Source organism: Manis javanica, chromosome 5 (genome assembly GCF_040802235.1).
Source record: "Manis javanica isolate MJ-LG chromosome 5, MJ_LKY, whole genome shotgun sequence".
Taxonomy (NCBI): Eukaryota; Metazoa; Chordata; class Mammalia; order Pholidota; family Manidae; genus Manis; species Manis javanica.
The window spans coordinates 15,950,990-15,975,615 of NC_133160.1; the positions used below are offsets into that span (position 1 = coordinate 15,950,990).

At 40.9% G+C, this 24,626-nt stretch overlaps 1 protein-coding gene across 14 annotated transcripts in view; it reads left to right on the forward strand.

Annotated features, from left to right (window-relative positions):
- Positions 1–24,626, forward strand: part of PTPRT (protein tyrosine phosphatase receptor type T) — a 970,716-nt gene that overhangs the window by 743,032 nt on the left and 203,058 nt on the right. For all 14 annotated transcript variants that reach the window (XM_073236577.1, XM_073236581.1, XM_073236583.1 and 11 more), the window contains exon 12: positions 14,552–14,825. In XM_073236577.1, the coding sequence (XP_073092678.1) occupies positions 14,552–14,825 (274 nt within the window). The remainder of the gene's footprint in view (positions 1–14,551; positions 14,826–24,626) is intronic.

Below are 24,626 nucleotides of genomic sequence, written 5' to 3' on the forward strand. Positions count from 1 at the left end.
TTTGTTTTCTTTGTACAATTTATTTCTAGTTTTATACCTTTGTAATCTGAGAAGTTTGTTGGTAGAATTTCAATCTTTTGGAATTTACTGAGGCTCTTTTTGTAGCCTAGCATGTGGTCTGTTCCGGAAAATGTTCCCTGTGCACTTGAGAAGAATGTGTGTCCTGTTGCTTTTGGGTGTAGAGTTCTCTAGATGTCTGTTAGGTCCATCTGTTCTATTGTGTTGTTCAGTGCCTCTGTGTCCTTACTTATTTTCTGTCTGGTAGATCTGTCCTTTGGAATGAGTGGTGTGTTGAAGTCTCCTAGAATGAATGCATAGCATTCTATTTCCTCCTTTAATTCTGTAAGTATTTGTATCACATATGTCGGTGCTCCTGTGTTGGGTGCATAGATATTTATAATGGTTATATCCTCTTGTTGGACTGACCCCTTTATCATTATGTATGTCCTTCTTTGTCTCTTATTAATTTCTTTGTTTTGAAGTCTATTTTGTCTGATACAAGTACTCCAACACCTGCTTTTTTCTCCCCATTGTTTGCATGAAATATCTTTTTCCATCCCTTCACTTTTAATCTGTGTATGTCTTTGGGTTTGAGGCGAGTCTCTTGTAAGCAACATATAAATGGGTCTTACTTTTTTATCCATTCTATTATTCTGTGTGTTTTGATTGGTGCATTCACTTCATTTACATTTAGGTTGATTATCGATAGATATGTAATTAATGCCATTGCAGGCTTTTGATTCATGGTTACTAAAGGTTCAAGGGTAGCTTCTTTACTATCTAACTGTCTAACTTTAACTCACTTATTATGCTATTATAAACACCATCTGATGATTCTTTATTTCTCTCCCTTCTTATTCTTCCTCCTCTATTCTTTATATGTTATATGTTTTATTCTGTGGTCTTTTGTGTTTCCTTTGACCACTTTTGTGGATGGCTCATTTTATTTTTTGCCTTTAGTATTTGATTGATCTGCATTCTTTGCTGTGATTTTATTTTCTCTGGTGACACCTATTTCGCCTTAGGAGTGCTTCCATCTAGAGCAGTCCCTTTAAAATACCCTGTAGAGTTGGTTTCTGGGAAGCAAATTCCCTCAACTTTTGCTTATCTGGAAATTGTTTAATCCCTCCTTCAAATTTACATAATAATGTTGCTGGATACATTTCGAGGTCCTTCTGTTTCATTGCATTGAATATATCATGTCATTCTCTTCTTGTCTGTAAGGTTTCTGTTGAGAAGTCTGATGATAGCCTGATGGGTTTTTCTTTTTAGGTGATCTTTTTTCTCTCTCTGGCTTCCTTTAATACCCTGTTCTTGTCTTTGATTTTGCCATTTTAATTATTATATGTCTTGGTGTTGTCCTCCTTGGATCCCTTGTGTTACGAGATCTGTGGTCTTCCATGGTCTGAGAGACTATTTCCTTCCCCAGCTTGGGCAAGTTATCAGCAATTATTTCTCCAAAGACACTTTGTATCCCTTTTTATCTCTTCTTCTTCTTCTGGTACCACTATTATGCAAATATTGTTCCATTTGGATTTGTCACACAATTCTCTTAATATTCTTTCATTCATAGAGATCCTTTCATCTCTCTGTGCCTCAGCTTCTCTGTATTCCTGCTCTCTGATTTCTATTCCATTAACAGTCTCTTGCACCTCATCCAGTCTGCTCTTAAGTCCTTCTATCAATTGATTCATTTCTGTTATCTCCCTCTGTACTTCATACCTTAGGTCTTGCATATTTCTCTGCAGCTCCATCAGCATGGTTATGACTTTTATTTTGAATTCTTTTTCAGAAAGATTGGTTATATCTAACCTGCCAGGCCCTCTCTCTGGCATTGTTTGAGTGATTTTGGCCTGGACCAGGTTCTTCTGCTTTTTCATAGCAATAGAAGTGATCGCCGCCAAGTGGCACATATGTCAGCTGTTTGAACAAAGTCCCTTCCTGCTTGCTGGTCACCTTGCCCTTCTCTGCTGCCTTTTCCAGTTTCCCCCACACTGGGAGCAGTCTCTGGGTGAATCCCCTAAGCTGCCATGGGCGGAGCGGCCCTCAGGATGGACTAGAGCACTGCTGGGGGTTGCAGGCATGTGGTGTGTGTTCTTCTACGAGAATGGAAACCCTTCCTGCCTTCCGGGCCTTGCACTACCTTCCTCTGCCTGTGTTGGCCAGGTGCATGCTGGCGGCAGCCTCTGAGTCTGTTCTGATTAGCTGTGCACTGGGAGGAGACTCTGTGTGGTTGCTGTGGGTGGGGCTGCTCCCTGCTGGTCTGCAGCAATGGCGGTCCACCAGTTTGCTTGTAGTGCCAGTGGGGGGTAATGAACGGCAGGCTGCTTATCACTGTGAGGGGCTTTGGAGCTGTGCTCCCTCCCAGGGGGTTAGGGCATCTGAAGTTCCTTAAGATTCCCAGCCTGCTGGGCTGAGTGTGCCAGGACAGTTTTGTCCACCTGTTATACCCTTGTCCCTTTAAGACTTTTAAACCACCCACTTTTCTTTTGTCCCAGGGCATACCGCTGTGGGGACCCACTCACAGTCTCACTCTCTGATTTTACTTTTCCATTTCTCTAATATCCAGTGCACTATGCAAAGTGAGTCTGTGCTCCTGGTGCAGATTACTAGGGCTGGTTATTTAGCAGTTCTGTGCTTCCACTCCCTCCCCACTCTGACTCCTCTCCTCTGCCGGTGAGCTGGGGTGGGGGACTGCTTGGGTCCTGCCAGGTCATGCATGGCTCTGTATCTTACCCCTTTCGTGGGATGCCAAGTTGTTGCAGATGTAGATGTAGCCTTGCTGTTGTCCTGTATCTTCTGGTCTCTCTTTTAGGAATAGTTGTATTTGCTGTATTTTCAAAATATATATGGTTTTGGGAGGAGATTTCCATTGCCCTACTCACGCCACCATCTTCTCACTTCTGTATGTATCCTATTTTCTTTTAATCATGCCAATACTCCTTGGTTAATTATTTAATTTCATAATATGCTTTAATATCTAGTAGTGGTTTCTCACCTTCATTTCTTCATTTAAAAAGTGTTCTTAACTATATTTTGTATTTTAAACAAACAAACCAAAAAATAAAAAGCATTCTCATTGAAATTATTGGTATTTCCAAACTAAGGTCACCCACATCTTCAGGGCTCCCAAATGTCACCTAACTCTCCTCATATTTTATACAATTTGCTTTTTCTTTCTTTCTTTTTTATTAAGGTATCATTGATATACACTCTCATGAAGGTTTCACATGAAAAACATTGTGGTTACTACATTCACCCATGTTATCAAGTACCCCACATACCCCATTGAAGTTAATGTCCATCAGTGTAGTAAGATTAATTTGCTTTTCCTTGAAGGAAAAAAACATCAATTTTGGCAAGAACTGACATCTTTACAATGTGTGATGCTTTCATCCAGGACTTCGGCATTTTTCTCCATTTATTCATCTTCAGTTCAGCAGTTATTTAACACCCATTCTGCCAAGCCCTCTGCTAGGGGCTGCAGATATTCTTTTATATCACACAACAGAGGGTATTTTCTCCACCAGGTCGGTCCTATAAATTTCTTATTTGTGTTATCCTTAACTATTTTTAAAGCACCCTATTTTGAAAGGATTTTCTATCATATCTTCTAGCTTGTTTTTCATGGTGTACAGTTTATTTATCTCCATCTTCTATCAAATCATTTTGCTGAATTCTTCTATTAATTTTCAAAGTCCCTCAGTTGATTCTCTTTGATATATTAGATCATGGTCATATTATCTACAAATGATGATAAATTGCCTTCCTTTCTAAAATGTATATCTCTTCTGTGTTTTACTGCATTGACCAAAATGGTCCCATTTTAGATGCAATTCTAGAGGTAAAGTGACTTGTTCAGCGTGTCAAACAGAGTAGTGAGTGGTGAAGCCAGAACCGAATCCTTGACCTTGCTTTGTAGTTGAGTGCCACTTTAGAAAAGGTCACCGAATCAAGGTCATCTATACCATATCAGCTAACTGGCTCCCTATCCAGTCGCTTTTTCCTGAAGGAAGGTTGGCGTTTGCAGTACTTACATTGCTCTCTTAAAATGACTTAATGCTTAGGTGCAAATGCACACACACATACAGGGAGTATGCATGGTGATGATAAATAAGAGAGAGAAAAATTAAGCAGGGAAGTTAATAGGGCATGTTGCTGTGGTAAGTCAGATATGACTTCACTGGCAGAGTGAAGAAGCAAGCCTTCCAAGGTTGTGTGTGTCTGGAGGAAGAACATTCCAGTACAGAGGATAGCAAATGCAAAGGCCTTCAGATGGGAGCTATCATGGGTGTTCAGGGAACTTCAAAGGGGTCAGTATAACTAGAGAAGAATTGGAAGAGATGAGGCCAGAGGGTTCATAAGAAAGGGCCTTTTAGACCTTGTAAAGAAAGTGCCTTTTGCTCTAAGGAGGGTGGAAGTCATAGAAGGGCTTTGAGCCCAGGAGTGTCATGGCCTGAGTCATGTTTTTGAAAGGTGGTTCCAGTCACTGTTTTGAGAATAGATTTTCGAGGGCAAGAGTGAAAGCAGGGTGACTAGTTGGGAGGCTATTAAAATAATCCAGTCAAGAGATGATGGGGGCTTGGCCAGGGTGGTAGCTATGGAGATGATGGAAGTGGTCAGATTCTGGATATGTATTGAAATTAGAACTGCAGGAGTTGCTTATGTATGGTGTTGTGAAGGAGAGAGGATCCATGCTTAAGAGAAAGTGCATGAGGCCAATATCCAGGTCTTCTGCATTTTGATTTAAAATATCTCAACCCAAGTAAGTACATGCTCAGTTAAACCTAGTTATACTTATTTTAAATATTAGGGAAGAGGATATGGATCTCTAACCACCATCAGATTGTTGTTTGGTTTCTCCTTCTAAGGTTTTCTTTCATCTGATAATAAACAAAACTTAGTTTGAACTCTTTAATTGTATTGTTATGGTCCTTTACACAATGTATATTTTTTTCTCTAAATGTCTACTCAAAATCCACCTTTGTTAAATTTATCAAGTGAATTCAGTCACAGGAGAAGGATACAAATGGAAAAAAAGGCAACTTTTTATTGTCTAATTTGATAACATTGGAATATTTATACAAGTAGCAATTGTGTTGGCTCCAGCCAACTTTTATAGAGTGCCTTGTAGAAAGCTCTTTCTGAACACATTGTCTCGTTTAGTCCTCCCACTGTCCTGTAAGCAGTCCTCTTTCAGATCCTTCCCTGGATGAGTTCCTTTTTCTGCCCTCATCCCACTGGATTGTGCTGAACAGTTAGTATCTGTCTCCCTGATCTCAGTTCTGAGCTCCCAGTGCCCAGGGGCCACGTTGCATTCAAACTTGCACCTCCTATGCTACAGTCACTAAATATATACCTGATGAATAAATCAATAAGTATACAAAAGACAGAGGGGGCATTAGGTCACACAGCCAGTCAGAGGCCAACCAAAGATGCAAATGTGCATATCCTGATGCTGAACGGTGAATGTATACCACCCCTCCCCATTTCCTTGCCTTCTCTAAGGGCTATTGTAATTAGGCAAATAGTGAACAAAAACAGGAATTCCCAAAGCTTTGGAATAAAGGTTGGCTAACTAAGATATATCATTGTAAATTTCAGCTTCATAGCTCAAGTGACCTTTAATGTGGGGAATGTAATTGCAAAGCTAGATTCTGCTGGGGATTGCAACGCTCACACTTGTTTTGTAGCCTGACTTGTACAATAATGCCAGAGTTTTATCATAGCATTTTTGTATTAAAATATGTGCATAGTTGAATGCTACAGCACAGGCTTTGGAAAGGAGAAAGAACATCCAAGATTATTCCGTCGATTACCCTCATTTCTTTAACAGCTTTATTGAAGTATAATTTACATACCATAAAATTCACTCATTTTACATGTATAATTCAATGATTTTTAGTAAATTCATAGGGTTGTGCAAACATCACCACAACCCCATTTTAGAACATTTCATCACACCATAAAGTACCCTGTGCCCAAATACTGTTGATTCCTATCCCAGAGACAATCACTGACCTGATTTCTGTCTCAATAAATTTGCCTTTTCTTGACATTTCATGGGAATGGAATCATACAATATATAGTTTTTGGCATCTGGCTTCTCTCACTTAGCATGCTTTTGAGCTTCATCCTTATTGCAGAATGTATGTGTAGTTTAATTCTTTTATTCACGAATGATGTTTCATTTTTATGGATATGCCATTTGTTCACCAGTTGATGGACATTCAGATTGTTTTAATGTTTTGGCTATTAATAATGCTGCTATTAGCATTTTTTGGTATCATTAATCTACAATTACATGAGGAACATTATGTTTACTAGACACCCCCCCATCACCAAGTCCCCCCCACATACCCCATTACAGTCTCTTGTCCATCATCGTAGTAAGATGCTGTAGAGTCACTACTTGTCCTCTCTGTGTTGTACAGCCCTCCCCATGCCCCCTCTCATTATACATGCTAATTATAATGCCCCCTTTCTTTTCCCCCACCCCCTATCCCTCCCTTCCCACCCATCCTCCCCAGTCCCTTTCCCTTTGGTAACTCTTAGTCCATTCTTGGGTTCTGTGAATCTGCTGCTGTTTTGCTCCTTCAGTTTTTTCTTTGTCCTTATACTCCACAGATGAGTGAAATCATTTGGTACTTGTCTTTCTCCGCCTGGCTTATTCCACTGCTCATAATACCCTCTAGCTCCATCCATGTTGTTGCAAATGGTAGGATTTGTTTTCTTCTTATGGCTGATTAATATTCCATTGTGTATATGTACCACATCTTCTTTATCCATTCATCTACTGATGGACACTTAGGTTGCTTCCATTTCTTTGCTATTGTAAATAGTGCAGCGATAAACATAGGGGTGCATATGTCTTTTTCAAGCTGGGCTGCTGCATTCTTAGGGTAAGTTCCTAGGAGTGGAATTCCTGGGTCAAATGGTATTTCTATTTTGAATTTTTTGAGGAACTTCCATACTGCTTTCCACAATGGTTGAACTAATTTACATTTCCACCAGCAGTGTAGGAGGGTTCCCCTTTCTCCACAAACTTGCCAACATTTGCTGTTGTTTGTCTTTTGCATTGTGGTGATCCTTACTGGTGTGAGGTGATATCTCATTGTGGTTTTAATTTGCATTTCCCTGATGACTCGCGACGTGGAGCATCTTTTCATGTGTCTGTTGGCCATCTGAATTTCTTCTTTGGAGAAGTGTCTGTTCACCTCCTCTGACCATTTTTTATTGGATTATTTGCTTTTTGTTTGTTGAGGTGCATGAGCGCTTTATATATTTTGGATGTCAACCCTTTATTGGATCTGTCATTTATGAATATATTCTCCCATATTGTAGGATGCCTTTTTGCTCTATTGGTGGTGTCCTTTGCCGTACAGAAGCTTTTCAGCTTGATATAGTCCCACTTGTTCATTTTTGCTTTTGTTTCCCTTGCCCCGGGAGATATGTTCATAAAGAAGTTGTTCATGTTTATGTCCAGCTATTAGCATTTTTGCCCAAGTCTTTGTGTGTACGTATGTTTTCATTTCTCAGTGAAATGGCTAGGTGAATGGTAGTTATATGTTTACCTTTTTAAAGAACTTCCAGATGGATTTCCAAGGTGGCTGTGCCATGTTACTTTCCCAGCAGCAATGTGTAATGGTTCCTGATTTTCCATACCCTTGACAGCACTTGCTGTTGTCTGTTGTTTTACTGATAGTCATTCTGGTGAGATAGTGGAGGGTAGGGGGTGGTTTCCCATTTGTGGTTTTAATATACATTTCCCCAATGACTAATAAGGTTGGCCATATTTTTATGAGCTTATTTGCCACTCGTATTTCATCTTTAATGAAATGTCCAGTTAAATCTTTTGCCAGTCACGTAATTGGATTGTCATCATCTTCTTACTGAGTTGTAATGGGTGTGAGTCTCATCATCCAGATGATTTACAAATATTTTCTCTCGTTGCATAGTTGTCATTGCATTTGTTTAATTATATCATTTGAATGCTAATTTTTAAAAGAATCTAATGACATCCAATTTATCTTTTTTCTCCCACAAACGGATCATAGTTTCTGTGTCAGATCTACACATCCTTTTCCTAATTCTAGGCCATAAAGATTTTCTACATCTTCTCCTATAAGTTTTGTACTTTTAGCTCTTACATTTAGGACTATGATCTGTTTGCTGTTAGTTCTTGTGTATAGTGTGAATTTGAATTTAGATTTTTGCATGTGAATATTCAACTGACACAGGATCATTTGCTGAGAAGGATACTTTTACCATAGAATTTGTCTTGTCATCTTTGTCAAGAATCAATTGACCATAAATCTAGTGCTTATTTCTGGACTCTCATTCCTCTTATTGATCTATAGATCTATCCTATGCCAGCACTACACTATATCTATTTTCATAAGTTAAGAAATCATAAGCTGCAAATCTTCCAACTTTGTTTTTATTTTTTAAAGTTGTTTTGTCTAGTTTTGTCTATTATGGATCCTTACATTTCCATATATATTTTAGTGCCAGCTTGTTAGTTTTTGCAAAAAGTCTTCTGGGATTCTGGTATGGATTACATTAAATATATCAATAAATTTGATGAGAATTGCCATCTTAACAATACTAAGTATTCCAATCCATGAACATGGAGTGTCTATCTATTTATTTAGATCTTCTTTAATTTTTTTTCAGCAATTTTTTGTACTATTCAATGTACAAGTGTTTCACTCCTTTAGATTTATTTCTAAATATTTTTTTAGACCATTGTGAATGGAATTGTTTACTTAATTTCATTTTCAAATTGCTCTTTGCTAATGCTAAAAAATACATTGATTTTTGTATATTGGTCTTGAACCCTGTAATGTTATTGAAATTTTTTATTAGGTCTAGTTGGGTTGTGTGTGTGTGTGTGTCTGTGTATGTGTATGTGTGTATTTCTTAGAATTTTCTACATATAGAATCATGTCATCTGCAAATAAAAAGCCTCATATCTTTCCACTTATGGTGCCTTAAACTAATTAATTAACTAGTTTTACTGGGTAGAATATCAGTCTCTAATATTGAACAGACATCTTTGTCTTGTTCCTGATTTTAGAAGGAAAGCATTCAGTCTTTTACCCTTGAGTATGATGCTGCCTACAAAACGTGGCCCTTATCAAGTTGAGAAAGTTTCTTTCTATTCCTAGTTTGTTAGTACATTTTATCGTAATTGTGCATTGCATTTTGTCAAATGTTTCTCCTAAATCTGTTCAAATTATCATGTGGTTTCTTCCCTTTGTTCCCTAAATGTATGCTGTGTTGCATTAATTGATTTTTAGATTTTAAATCAACCTTGCATTCCTGGGATAAATCTCAGTTATGATATATAATCTTTTTCATATGTTGCTAGAATTGGTTTGCCAATATTCAGCTAAATATTTTGGGGGTCTATATTCATGAAGAATAATGCTGTAGTTTTCTTTTATTGTAATGTATTTCTCCAGTCTTTTATATCAGGGCCTCATGCCCCCTCCGATTCCTGATCTAATGGTTTAGATGATGATTCATGCTTCTCCAAAAGGGACCTGTCAGGATTATCATACATCATTAACACATCTCATGGCCCCCTTTGTATATCTGAGGAAGATACTTCCAGCCAGGCACTGTATCATTCAGAATGCTGACGTCAGATGGCAGATGGACAGCATTCTGTAATTCACAGGTAAAGATTGCCTGACATCAAAAAGGAGTACATTTGGATCCATGTTCTCCCAGATATTGGCTGATCTTAGCTCAAGTTCTTCCAGAGACAGACCCTGAGCCAAGGGTTCAGTGCAAATGACGGGGTAAAGAAGCAGACCCAGGATAAACCAGTAAGGAAGTAAGGGAAGAGGGAAGAGAGGGGAGGGTGCCAAGCAAAAATGCAAATTCAGGCCAAGTCCCAGTCACAGCCGGATCCCACAGGAAGCTCCAGAGCATAAATTGTGCCCAGAGTTTGGCTCATCTCAAGCCAAAGACTTTGGGTCTCCCAGTACCAGGTATTGGTTATGGACTTCCCTGAAGAGACAAACACATATACTCCCAATTCTGTCCTCGTCTGTGTGGGACGCAAGGTAGCCCTGGCAGCCTAAAGGCAGCCCTTCAAGGAAGGTCAGAGCTGAGAGCCTTTTGCATCAAAGCACAAAGAGGCTGGGGGATGGGCACATTGCAGGAACGGGGAGATGAGGGGATCTGAGTGGGTAACAACGTGTCCCTTACAAGGCAAAGTTCTCTAAAGCCTACCAAGGAATTCTTATAAGCTTTGCTCTTAAAGGTGTCTGAGGCAATTGTCCTCTGTGGGTTGGAAGTCTTGGAACATGGGACCCACGTAGAGTGTTCTAGTCTCGAGAGACCCTGAAACTAAAGGATGGAAATAACTGACAAGCCTGGGTCTTTACAGCCAGGCAGAAGATGGGTAGTGGTGAGTCACTTACGGCAACAGTGGACACTGAAGGTGATCTGCCATGAGAAAACCAGGGCCCAGGAGGCGAAAGAAGGGACAAGCTCTCCTGACCTTACATGTTGAGGTGGGGCTGCAGCACAGCTGTCAGGGGCCAGCAAAAGACCCTCAGGATAACTTATGCAGAAAATATGGTCATATATGTCCATCTTCTCATATGGACATATATGTCCATCTTCTCAAATAGAAGGGATGTCACAGGAGGAGGAAATGTGGAAGTAGATGCTTTCTGTTGGGAGACCAGCATTTAAAGTTCTCCTCTTATATGCTCAGGGCTTTTCTACTTTAGAAAATCCCTTCTCTTTACAAATGATCATGAATAGCTTATTGTGTCCACTTCTTTTGCAGTAGAGATATGACTTTGCGGGTTATTCTCATTTACGTTATCCTTTTCTCATGAGCAGCAAGCTGAGAAGAGCTTAGATAAATACATTTCTAACCTCAGCTAAAACTGAAGTTTCAAGAAACACAAATGATGCATCTTTCCCCCTTGTGTCTTTCCCTCACCCTTTTCTAAAGTGTGTACATCAGGAAAAGGGAAGTTGCACAGCCTGAATGAGTTTCTTCTCTCCCCTGCCTTCATCAGAATTCGCTGATCTTTGAGGGAAGCCGTGTCCACTGGCAAAAAGCTTTATGCAACAAAATGGTTTACAGCTTTCTGGCTGCATACAAACTTGCCTGTGTGTGGACAGCTGCAGACACAGTGAACCTGGGGTGTTGCTGGGTGTGTGGCACATTAATCCCAAATGTTTGTGAACTATATGTTGCTAATGCAATTTAATCCCCAAAATATCCTTTGCTAGTTGTGATATCAGGTGAGGCTGGGTTGGATAGAGCAAAGAAGTGTAGGCCACCAAGTAAAAATTGTTCAAAGGTCCTGAGTACATTTTGTTGGCTTATGGAGAAAGAAGGAAGGCAGAGAAAAAAGAAAGGCTACTGAACTATGAATGGAAAGTCCGGGTTTTTACCTTTGCAGCAGTTTGACACTCATGGGCGCTCGACCTCTCAGCCTCAGCATCCTCATCTGTAACCTGGCTGCTGAGTCTGGTTGAATTGACAAGGAGTCCTCCCTAATCAGATTGAGGGTGGGGGCGTCACAGGATGACCCCTGCCTCCCTGTGTAGTCGTCAGCTTTCGTGTGTCAGAGTCCAATAAAGACTCCCCTGTTTGGCTGCAGAGTCTCGTGCCAGTCATGGGCAGTCGTCTTGTGACTGTTCCTGATCCATCCCATCCTAGGATGGCCAGGGGCAACAGAAAGTGATTCTAAGAGTTAGATCTCACCCCAGTGAAGCCCCCAAGCCTTTGCACTCTCAGCTCAGAAGGTGAGAATGGCAGAAGGATTCAAGGGTGGCATGAGAGTTCTGGGCTGAGAAATGAAGACAGGGGTCTTCTCGTGTAGGCAGAGTTAACTCAGGTGGTAAGTAAGGATAGATGGGGCCTCAGGGGAAAGCAGGGACCCACAGCTCTTTGCAAACCCTGCTTCTAGGGAAGAGACTGTTGGTCCCTCTGACCTGAACAGGAGGGCACGAGGGCTGGGTAGGCTGAGTGCCCCAGTCCAGTGCAGAGTGCTATAGGTGCTATGCAAGCCTCAACAGGTGAACCCAGAGGTTGTCACACCTTCACATTTTGCTGCCTTTTCTCTCATAGATCAGAGTTGCATGAGTAATGGGTCTTCAACAAGTAGCCCTTAGCATTCTAGTCAGATTTAGAGTCTTACTTGAGACTTGTATGTAAAACAGTGCAGGCTCCAAAGACTGTTAAAGGTACCTCTCCACTTCTACCCTGTAACCTTTAGAGGTTTGGGTCCCTTTACTCTTTTTCAGGGATTGTTTAGAGTTTAGCTTCCCTGATAAACACTGTTTGTAGCATTGAGAAGGACCCCAGAATTGAGGATGGAGTAAGAATTAATGTCATAATTTAAGTATTTATTGACTTTCATTTTATGAACATATACAGACGTCACACACACACACACACACACTCACACACTTTGAGGTGTCAGACACACTCAGATGTCATACACACTTATTTCGGTGTCCACACTTAGGTAAGTTGCATCTGTCTGGATGTCACACCTACTCCTTCAGAGAGAATGTACATTGCTCAGCTGTCAGACACTCATCCTTCAGATCCTCTGTTGGACATTGTTCACACTCAGTTGTAGAGTGCACTCCCAGAAAGGCTGGCCACACTCGCTCATCTGTCACTCCTTTCACTCAGGACTGTTGTGCTGTCATCAGATGTGCCCACTGGACAGCAAGCATGCCCGTTCACCTACTGCTCACCTCCCCGCAAATGTCACACTCATCCTAGTTTGTCATATACACACATGCCTACCTGCTTCCCACCTGCATTGCTGACCATCTCCATGCTCAAGGAGAATCAGGGGAAGACTTGCTATATTGAGTGTGTCATGTTTCATGTTTCCCTGAGTCAGTCCCTCTGGAGCCTTTTTTCCTTGATGAAATGGTCCTATGCTTCTGTCTTCACCCTGTGCTTCTTAACCAAGTATCTTCAGATGGACAGTCTGATTGAAGGATGGCAGCCCCACCATGTTCCATCTGCATAAACCATGTGCTACTTCACTATGCCATCTTTAAATTATTTTTGGGGGAGGGCACTGCTGCAATCATCTCATTAATTCACGAAGTTTCCTGGGAACACTCTTTGAGCAACTGATCTTTTCTCTTAGCTCATGAGTCCAAGATCTGTGCAAAAAAGATCTTCTAAATGAAGAGCATTTATTCAAGAGAAATACAAACTGTAGACATTCAAAGAGAGAGCTAAATGTTATCCAAATTCACAAACTTTAGGATAATTTTTATAAAAGGAGCCTCTGCATTTGGCATACAATGAATGTTCAACAAAGGCTTGGTTATCTCTCTTCACACACCTACATCTTCTTATGTCCTCCTAAGTTGAAGGGAAGGGTATGAGATCACTAGACAGGAGCTCAGAGGGATCACTGTTTATCTCATTTAGGAATTCTGCATCCAGTCAGATTTGGTTTCCTGCTTACCTTCGATGTTAATTCAATTCAACTGGTTTATTTGAACAAGCATTCACTGATCACATATGGGTATCAGGCAAACTGCTGGGCGATGTGTGTGTGGCAGGGAGAGTGATGCAGAGATCACTGAGCCCCAGTCCCTCTGTCCAAAAGGTCACAGTCCAGCCACAGAAACAGTAGTCTCATGCTCGTGTTATTGCAATCCCAAGCAGAAAGCCATTCATGAGTTGTAGGGGAGCTAAGGAGGGAGAGAACTCATTCAGATGAGGAGAATCTAGACAGACTTCATCGAGGAAATGAAAGATAGGCTCAGACTTTAGGGAACGCCTTCCACAGGCAGAAGTGGCCAGAATGATCAGGCACTGCAGGTGGAGGAAGCATGACCTGGTGCTGGCATGGGATAGGATCCAGAGGATGTTTGTGCAATAGCATGGAGTCTGGAGCAGCTGGAAAAGAGCTCATCGTGTGACTTTCTGAAAGGTAGGCACAAAGTGCCTCATGGATGAAGAGTTTCAATTGTATTATTAGAAAATGGAAAGCTATAAAAGTACTTGAAGAGGAGCAGTGTTATACGTTTAGGAAGGTCAATGGATTCGCTGATTAGCTGATCAAATAAGAGGCAAGGAGACAATTGAGTCTAAGTAGAAGAGGGGAAAGTATGCGACCTCAACATTAGGATGGGTGGAGAAAAAAGAGGAAGGGCAGGTGCAGATTGCTGATGTCAAGTCAACAGGGCTTAGCAATTAGAGGTGCAGAGTGAGAACTAAGAAGGTAGGAATTCAGAATGAGCCCAGATTCAATATCTGAGCACTTGATGGGCAATGCTACCATTCACGAAGGAAAGAAATGTAGAAGAAGCAAGTGGCTTTGTAGGGGTTGGGACTGAGTTGCATTTTGGACATAATAGAGTGTGAACTGGCTTTGGGACATTTAAAGAGCTCGATTTCTACAAAGCAGTAGGTTTCTAAGTCTGAAGCTCAGCAGGGAGGTTCATTTGTAGACAGAAGTGATGATGAAAAATAATAACAAGTTTATCCCTCCAGATAGTTGCTCATCTGCCTCTCCTCTTTGCTGTCCAGTGTTTATCAGCTGGTTGTCAAGGAAGAGCGGCTTCAGAAGTCACGGAGAGCAGCTGACATCGTTGAGTGCTTTCCGGTACCTGTGAGCTATAGGAATGCCTCCAGCCTTGATTCTCTGCACTACTTTGCTGCTGAATTGAAGCCCGCCAACCTGCCTGTCACCCAGCCATTTACAGTGGGTGACAACAAGACATACAATGGCTACTGGAACCCTCCTCTTTCCCCTCTGAAAAGCTACAGCATCTACTTCCAGGCACTCAGCAAAGCAAATGGAGTAAGTATGGCCACATAGAGGCCATTTCTTGCCTTGTTTGTGTTATACTGTTCTCAACTGAGAAGGCAGCATGACTTTAGAGCAGAGATTGACAAGCGGCCCTGACGTTACAAAGCTGAGTACAGTTGAGTGGTTGAAACAGAGACTGTCCCACAGAAAGCCTAAAATATTTGCAGAAATATGGCCCTTTACAGAAAACGTTTGCAGGCCCCCATGTTAGAGAATAGAAAGGTGTTTCACTTGGGTAAATCACATGCCTATCTTTAGACTTAATTTCCTCATCTCTAAGTTACCTACCAATTTGATCTCCATGAAAATACACTAAGCGTGTCTTAGTTAATCAGTGAATACTAACTCCTTCATCATTACCATTAGTCACATTAGAAAATACTTGTTCTCCCAAGGACAAGGTAACCTTTTTTGTGTCAAAAATTTCCTTGGTCAAGGAGGAATGCCAGTCATAGTATCACAAAATCACAGGGCTGGAAAGGATCTGAAAGGTCATTGAATACCTCCTTCCCTCCCTCTACTAAACACTGTTTTAATCAACATTACAATATCACAGTTAAGTATTGATAGTGATTATCCTTGAATACCTCCCATGACAGGTAACTCACTTCTTTGTGTCATAAGTTTGATGATCTTTGAGAGGGCTGTGACTATACGAAAAGTTTTTATTGAATTGACTTAAATATATCTTTTATTATAGCTTCTACCCATTGCTGTTGGTCTATGCTCTCAGGTCCCATTAGAAACAATGCAATCACCTTCTCAGATGGGATTCATTTGGTTACATAAGATCCTTTCTACCATCTGCTTCCCCTGTATACAGACACACCCATCTGGTCTTGTTTTCTGCCAGCTAAATATTTTTAATTCCTCTCATGACACAGTATTTTCCATCTAATACACTTTTCTGGACACGTGTCAGGTTGCCATATTTAGTTCAGAATCATATAATGAACACTGATATATGCTAGGTGCTATAGTTCATAGTAAGGTTATGTAATAGGTGCCCTCCAAGAGCTTCCATGAACATACGGGAATCTTGGATGTACCATGTTCCACAGTGTGTCTGAGCAGTGAGAAGCTGAGAAGAGAAAGCTGAGACTAAGGCAAGATTTGGTGAAGTGCGTGGAGAGTAGTTGGGGGAGGCTTTGTGTGGCCAAGAGAGAGAGTTTAGTTGTCAGTGGCAGTCATTGCCTTAGGAGAAACCTGGATGAAAACTAATTAACATTTAAAATATCTACTTACCCACTTAAATTCCACATTGGTATTTCAGTTCTGCATTTATTACTGGTTCAGGCAACATTCCTTATGGAGAGTATACGAGTACAAAGAGAAGCTGCCAGACTGCCTTCCATCTGTCCATCTGGTCTTCCCTCTGCATGGAACACTCTGATGCATTGAGGAGGAAGACGTAAAGATGGGCAGAAGTATCTGGGGGTCCCTCTTGTTCTTGGTTCTCTGCACCCCATACGTGCCAGTTTAATGGTTCAGCACAATATTCTTAGAAGGTGTGGCTTTCCCATCTCTTGGCAACAGATCAAGAGGTGCTGTTGGGTTTCCACACTGGGAAGGGGAGGAGTAGCTGCACTCAATTCACCCTGTATCATGTTTCTGCCAAGATTCTCATAAAAAGCCAAGCAAGAGACAAAGTCTATAGAACCCAAGAAACTGGCAAATGGACCCCAGAAGAGGTTCCCCCAAACCAACTATTGTTGCTCCTGAGAAAAACAGCAAGTGAGGCAGGAGGACTGTTGGAAATTTTTCTCCCAAACATCACATAACAGACTCCTCTTGGGAAAAAGTTACCCCACCAGAAGCCATCTCATCTAGGAAGCAGATTCCAAGATTAACTGCTTGGGAGTTACAAGGCCATTTAATTACTTATGCCTTTGATCCCACACCATGTGTGCTCCCATTTTCAACTCAGATTTGCAGTAATGAGACACAAGCAGGAATGGAATTGGATGGGTGCTTATGCCAGGTGTGTTGAGTGTGTGAGTCAGCCTCGCAGGAATAGAGAGGAAAAGGTGTGGGAGCTGGGCACTAAGAGTATCGTATCTTTCTGGTAAGAGAAAAACTACACGCTGTTTCAAATTACTCCATTTAGTATTACATTTTACTGAAAAGAGTCGGGTGAAAGGGTCATTGGAGCAGAAAAACCATTCTCAGTTTAACAAATCTCTGGCTAGCTGCTCTCAGATTTCTCCAAATCATAAAGGACAGCAGACAATTCAGTTAAGCCTGGAGGATGTTTGAGGAGAAAATGTTATAACCCACGAATTCCTTATCAGCTAAGTTGTTGTACTTGTGCAAATACATCAGAAAAACATTCTCAGTATCCAGGGGCTCCCACATGCCCTGCTTTTAGTAAATCATTCAAAGAGCAATTGACTGAGCAGTGAATCAAAATAAAGAAAGAAGACTAGAAAAGTATGAAATAAAAAGACCCACAGTGAACATGGAAACTAATTAAACATAGTGTTAATGCTAAATAATGGCTTTAAATATGATGCAAAAGAGAGGATTAATAGAAAAAACAATTACTTAAAGAGGAGATGTATAAGGTAAAAAATCAACAACTGTGATATGGGTTTATAATTCATTATTATGTCAGCCAAACTGAGAAAGAGTTGAAAGATTGATGAGAGGAAATAAAAATCTGCTTATTTTCTCACTTTAGACAGGATGGAATAAATAACTACTGTTGTATTTTTTATACTGAGAACTTATGAAAAGTATAGTTTTTTAAACATAAAGGTAGCTTTCCAGTCTGTCATAGGAAAGCCAGAAAGCAGCAATCTACAAAGAAAAGAGAGAGAAACAATAGAAGCTATAAGTAAACATGAAAATCAGCAACTCTACAGCAAGTCAGAAGACAAAAGCACTAGATTTGATGTCTTTCAAAAAAGTAGTGCTTTGCTCCCCTCATAAAAGGAGGAAAAAATATCTTAGGTCAAGTAAAAACCAGACTTCAGCAAATCTGTATCACTAGAAGGTAAAAAGCAAAAGATGTGCCAAAAGTTATATTAAATTAAATTAAAGGAAGGCATAAACGGCCGTTTGTTGTAGGATAGTCATGGCCGGGTTGAATAATTTACTATCAATCAAATTCATTGCTCCCAATTCTACCTGCAATTCTCAGTCAGAACAGGGTAAGAGAACTTTAGGGTCCCAGTATATTCAGCCTATGGATATTAAGGGTGGTTTTTAAGCGTGCAGAGTGATTAACTATTCAGCCTTTACAATCAGACTGCCTACATACACACACGCACGCACACACACACACATGCACACGCACATGCACACACACACACACACACACAACCCTAGTAACTGTGTGCTTGAAGCTATTAAAAGAGTTAGATGTGATTGATTAATGAGTTAGACATCTAGCAAGCACGTACTATGTGTCAAAAAAAAGGCATTTCTTCTAAGTTCTGGGAATACAGCAATAAGCCGAACAGCCAAAAAAAAAAAATCCCGTTCTCATAGCATTTACATTCTAGTAGAGGAGAGACCAAAAATAAATGAGTAAAATACCATGTCAAATATTTATTCATTAGATTTAGGAATGTAGAGGTTACTTATTAATTTTTTACCATTATTAGGCTGAGGGTAAGACATTTTGTAAACTTTATACTGATCTATATAAATGTGGAGTGTTTTAATCCAGCCATATAAACACTATGGAGAGTCCAAGTATGATATGCATTTTGAATTATGTGCTCTGAGTCCTTGTAGGCATTTTTATAACTTGTGAATTGTTCTCAGGCACTTGTGATAGGAATTTTGATCAGATTAGTAGTATCACATTTATCCATTGATGCTTTTTAGAGATAACAAAGGCAGTCCTAGAGAGCAAAGCACTGTCCTTGGTGCTGAATTCTCAGTCCCTCTCTTTCTTGTGAACCAGGTCATATTATAACCTTTTCTTGTGGATACAGCTATATTATAGATCGATAGCATTTTAGAATTGGATGGTTTTGAAGTGTCACCTAAAGCATACCAGATGCTAACAAAGAAATCGCTCATAAAGCATTCCTGGCAGGGCATTATATAGCCTCAGTTTGGACCACTCAATTTTTGTGGAGCAAGTAAGATTATTAGAACTTTCTTCCTTCTATAAAGCCAAATTCTGTCTCCTTAACTCTCTACTCTTAGGCATTTGTATTGATTTAAGCAAATCAAAACTTTTTTCCCATGCCAGCCTTTGAAGAAAATGCAAAAGTACCAACTACCATCCCTGGACACACAGGCCATTTTTCAGAGATATTTAACATGTAATTACCTCTGTTTCCCACATGGCATAATTTCTGTATCTTTTTCATCCTATTTATTCTGTCCTCCTATAGATTTTTGTCCCAATGTCCTCCTTAAAGAAGGGATGCCTAGGACTTAGCATTGTGTTTTAGATATAGTTAGGCCATGCCTGCTACATTTTAACTACCCTTCCTTTCTTGACAATTTTCTGAGACACATTTCTCAAATATTCCAAGATATTTTTCTCACTCTGGGGCCCTCTTGCAAGTTGTTTTTTTTTTTTTTTTACCGAAGTCTTTCTTTTCTTCATTCTTTGTAGAACTAGCACCTTTCGTCTTTTTCAGGTCTCATCTTCAAAGTCAAATCAGCCAGGAACTTCCCAAGCCTATTATGCAAGAGCCATCCACACCAGTGCTCACTTACATGTTAACCTGTTCTTTTTCTTTATAATGCTGGGCATGTTTTTGATTTCACTGGGTTTTGTATGGTGCATGCCTCCCTCCTTAGGAGGCAGTAGCTCTGTTTGTTTGATGCTGTATCCTCTCTGCTGAATACAGTATTTAACACAGTGTAGATACTCAATTATCATTTGATAATGAATGAATGAATGAATGAATGAATGAATATACAAACTGTTTCTTGGAGGTGGTGGTTCTCAGTTTCCTCACTTATAAAATTGAAATAGTAATACACAATTCACACAATCATTATCAGGATTAAATTAGAAAAGATCTTGACTAGTGAAAGGCACCAAATAAGTGTCGGTGCAGGCCGAATTTCCATTCAGTATAGCATGAGAGGTGTGGCTCTGAGCTATGTTCACCATAGACAGATGAGCCCTGAAGGACCTTCCTTCCATCACAGCAGCAAGGCTTTTCCCCAGCTGTCTCCTTTCCCAATTTCCAGGCTCCTGGGCAGCCTTGATTTCCTCCAAATCCTCCAAATGGTACCCAGAGTAGCTGTCTCAGTTGTAAACAGCGGGTGGGTGCAGTTTTGCATTGTTTCTTTCCCACTCCTCCCAGAATGAGGTCTGCTGAATCTACTGTTCTCTGCATCCCCACCACCATTAGCCATGATTGTGAAATTGAAAGGACCATAATTAACAGTTGGATGCAAAACAAGTGTTGCAAATTCATGCAAATATCCATCAGAAACCACCTTTTCTTGGGCAATGCTGTTGTGCATGTTCTATTTATGTACAGAGAAAACTCTTTCCTTGACATATCCTTTTCATCATGTGAGGGCACATTGAACCTGGATGATGCCTCTGCCAAATGGTGAGCTAAATAAGAGAAGTGGGAAGGAGAAGGGTGATTGTTTTCTTTCTCTTACTTCCTCTTCCAGCTCCTGAACTCAATTGCCTCTTGAGAGCCGTTGGAAGCCAAATGCTATTTTGAATGGGTCCTCATGTTTGCAGTGTAATCACATTATAATAGTTTGGATGATCTAGGTAGAACTAGGGAAAATTCTGTGTCTCTGAATAAATTGGAAGCAACTATTATTTAGTTCTGTCCAAGCACTGTTAAAAGAATGTTTGCACATGATGAGTTTTCTGTGGCATGGTGAGATGGAAAGAACAGAAAGTTTGGCATCAGACAGACTTGACTCTGAGTTACAGCTGTTCCCAGCTACGTGAACTTTAGCTGGTTACTCAACATCTCAGGATGTATAATGGGATTGATAATCTACCTCATCACACGCCTCAAATTTGGGGAGAGTAAGACAATGCATATAAGGCATCTGTCACAGGTGTTGTAATGTTTATTCCCTTTCACCTTTTGCTATTCTCCTGAGGCTCCCCATCTAAGGGAGGGGAGGGTTGGAGCACCCTTACCTGGCATATCCCAATTTGTCCAGTAGACTCCACATGGAAGCACAGAACTCCCTAACTCTGGAGGGCCTCAGAAACCATGTCTACGTGGCCTTGACTCACCTGTGCTCAGTTGCTTTAGAATCCCGCCCTAAGCTTTATTTGTCTTTAACTTTTCTTAAGTGGTTCCAAGCCTGACATCTGTTCCTGCCGAATCTTTTGCCAAAACTGATTTTGTCTTTGGAGAATGATCTTGCCCCTCCCAACCTCATTTCCTGATTCCCCTTTTACATTAGTGACCGTTTGCATGTCTCATGAGAAAAGCTCACATGCACCATGGGGTGAAACGACGTGGTAGACCCAAGCTCAAATAGGTTAGAATTAAGACCACGCAGGAGGTCTCATGGCCTGGGTCTTAGATATTCCATCAAGGAATTTATAAGAAAACTCCTATATTGGTTAAGATGAACTAATATATGCTATAGTGACAAACAACCACAAAATCTCAGTATATTACCAGAAAAAATAATATTTTTTTCACTCCTTCTGCACATCCAACATGGGTCAAAAGAAGGGGTCTGCTTATCATCATTACTCTGGGACTCAGGCTGATGGAAAGTCCATCTTGATCTGTGCTTTCACAGTCACTAAGGCAGAGAAAGAGAAATGTGGGTAATAGGGCACAGGTTCTTCACACAAAACGATACACAGAACTTTCACATTCCATTGTCCAAGGCTTGTCATATGGCCATGCTTTAACTTCAAAAAGGATGAGGCAATGCATTCCAGCTATGTGCCTAGAAGGAGAGCTGGAACATTTGAAAACATGCCTAATGACCACCACACTTCCCCCTTTATGTCTTAAGTTTTTCCTTCAAATTTTTATGATATCTAGATCAGTCTTAAAGCATCTGTGCAGTTCCCATCACAGATCCTGAGAACTTCCTATTATGAAGCACCTGCTGCATCCTAGACATTAAGAAGGGGCTTTCACGTACACCACTTCCTGACTGGTCTCTCAGACAATGTGACTGTTTCAGTCAGTGCATGGAGCACCTGGGAATCTCAGAGAGTCTCCATTATTTCACACAAAGGAGAGATTTTTGTCACAGTTTTCTCTTTTTGCCTCCATGGGGTTATGGTACAGATATGTCTAATTCTCCCTGTGACCCAGTTCCACTTTGAAAGGCAGTGGTTCTTCCAAGTCTCCCACACCCAGCCAGTGGTTGAGAGGCCTTGGAAAATCTTAGATCTCTCCCCCACACCTCAGTGGCTGAGCCGAGGCATCAGAAGACTGTGGACCAAGTACCTGCACATAGCCCTTTTCTGGCTTGTTGCCCTGGTCCTAAGTTAGGAACATACTTCTGGGTTTTATTAGCTCTGTGGCAGCCCTGTAAAAGTGAGGAGGAGGACAGAAAAGAGCATTTAGAATACAGAATTATCATCACAGACTCTCCATAATCACTTTGGAAAACCTTGGCCTGAAGAACGCCCCCTCTCGATTCTTGTCTGTCACTGGATCCTGGGTTTCATGCCCCATCTACCTGCCTAGGCCTCCTTCTGAGTCCTCAGTGGATTCTTCCTCCTGGGGAGTCATCAGCCTGTTGGGTATATCTACCTCCAAGCCTCTGTTCCACCATTTGAGCCTTATCACCTGTGCTTGAAAATTCCAAACTTCTGTTGAAGGTCTGTTGTGGGTCAAACTTCTCTTTCTAGGTGAGAGAAATTCCCTGAGTGACACCTTGTATAAATACCAAAATTAGCTCTCCCAAGTTACCCATTTATTTTTTCACTCACTGACAGTTCCCACAGATTTTATTGTCATGGTATGAGACCTGAGGGACCAGGAACATTTTCCTTTCAATGTAAATATACTTTAAACTCATTTGGAGAAGGACATGTAGGTTATCCAAATGTTGACAGCTGATAATCTTGTCAGTCTGTTCTTTGAGGCATCAATGCTCCGGAACCCAGTCCTAAAAGCGTGCGATGGAAGTGTAGGAAAAACCACGTCAGTGAGTCCAGGGTATGCAGAGACACCAGCTGGTACACAGGATGCATCGAGGAGAAAGGAAGAGTAGCGTGTCGTACTTACAGAGAAACAGGTAGAGAATTGGGACGGTGCTTGTGCAGGCCCTTCCTGGAAATTGGATTTGTGTCAAGTTCCAACTTTTACATCATGCCCCCGAACTTTGCAAACCCATAAACTCAGTTTATCAGGATGCAGAGTTGATGAGAGTCGCATAAACTAAACCTACAGGAGACTGATGGAAATAATAGGCAGTGATTTCCTAAAAACCGAATTCTTCATTCTTCCCCTCCAAAAATATTCCTGAGTCTTTCCTGTCTCAGACGTCTGGGTTGCCCAAGACACGTCATCTTCTATATCCCATTATCACCAAGGCCACTAGTTCTGCATAAAATTCTCTCCAGTTCATAATCTTTTCTCATTTCTAGTGCCACCATCCTAATCCTGAATACCATCATCTCTTGCCTAAGAATCCTCAACAGCCTCCTAATTGGCCTTCCTATATCCACTCTAACTTGCCTGAAATCCATTCTCCAACCATGGCAAGTGTAAATTGATACAATCTGTACCTTCATTTAACAGCTGAACAAACCAAGATTCAGAGAGTCTATCATTTGCCGAAGCACATTCCAGAAGCAAAAGATTGAGCTGGGTTTGAACCTGTGCTTGTGAAAATGTGCTTAGGTTTATGCATTAAGTGTCATTCTCCATGCTCAGTCTTAACCCCACAAAGTGGAATCTGGCTAGACTAAAACCATCAGGAATCCATAAAAGAGTCCAAATGCACCACATATCCACATTTTCTATTTCTCCTTGTGGGCATGGCCAGCCTCGATCCCCTGTTCAATCTTGAAACACCTGCTGGCCCTGCCGTTAACATCAACAAATAATGAGGAGCTATACTAATAACAATTATCATAATAAATTGGCCTTTGATTACATCTGTCACCTGAGGATTTCAAAGACTTTACAAACATCAATTAGTAATTACAGCTCAAAGATTCACTCACAGAGAACTGGGATCATTAAGGTCAGATAACAGTTATGCAGGGAGACATGAAGGGCGGCTCTGGCTTAGGTTGGTTTAGACCTGGGAGTCACCAGCCCCAGATACAAGATCTAAGTCTGTCTCCAAGGGGCTCCGGGGAACCACACTTCTGACATCCCAATTAGGGCATAATTTGTACAGCTGCTCCATCGTCTCAAAGTCCTGGTGCTGAGGAATGGAAAGCATGAGAGGAAGTTTGGAAGGGAGCTTATAGAATGTGCTGTTCCCTTCTTCTGACAGAAAAGGAAACTGAGGTCCAGAGTGGGGAAGTGATTTGCCCAAGGTCAGAGCCACAGCTTGAACCCATTCTACCCATACCCTATCTGCCTTTGTTAATTTTGCAGAGTCATGTCATTGTTGGCCATACTCTCTTCTGTAAAGAGATTTTGGTGATGATGTGGTGATAAAAACCCAGCAATCATTTATTAAGGGCTTGATCTGAGTTGGTAAGGGGATGCACAGGTAAATAAGATAGAGTCCCTGCCCTTGGGGAACCCATAGTCCAGTGGAAAAGACAGTCATAAAATAAATGTGTACAAAAACTGTTACCCTATGGGTGGAATACCTGGTATACAGCTGGAAGCCTGGAGATGGAGGGTATGAGGTGCTTATGAAAGGTCTCAGAGAAATAATAACACTGGAGTT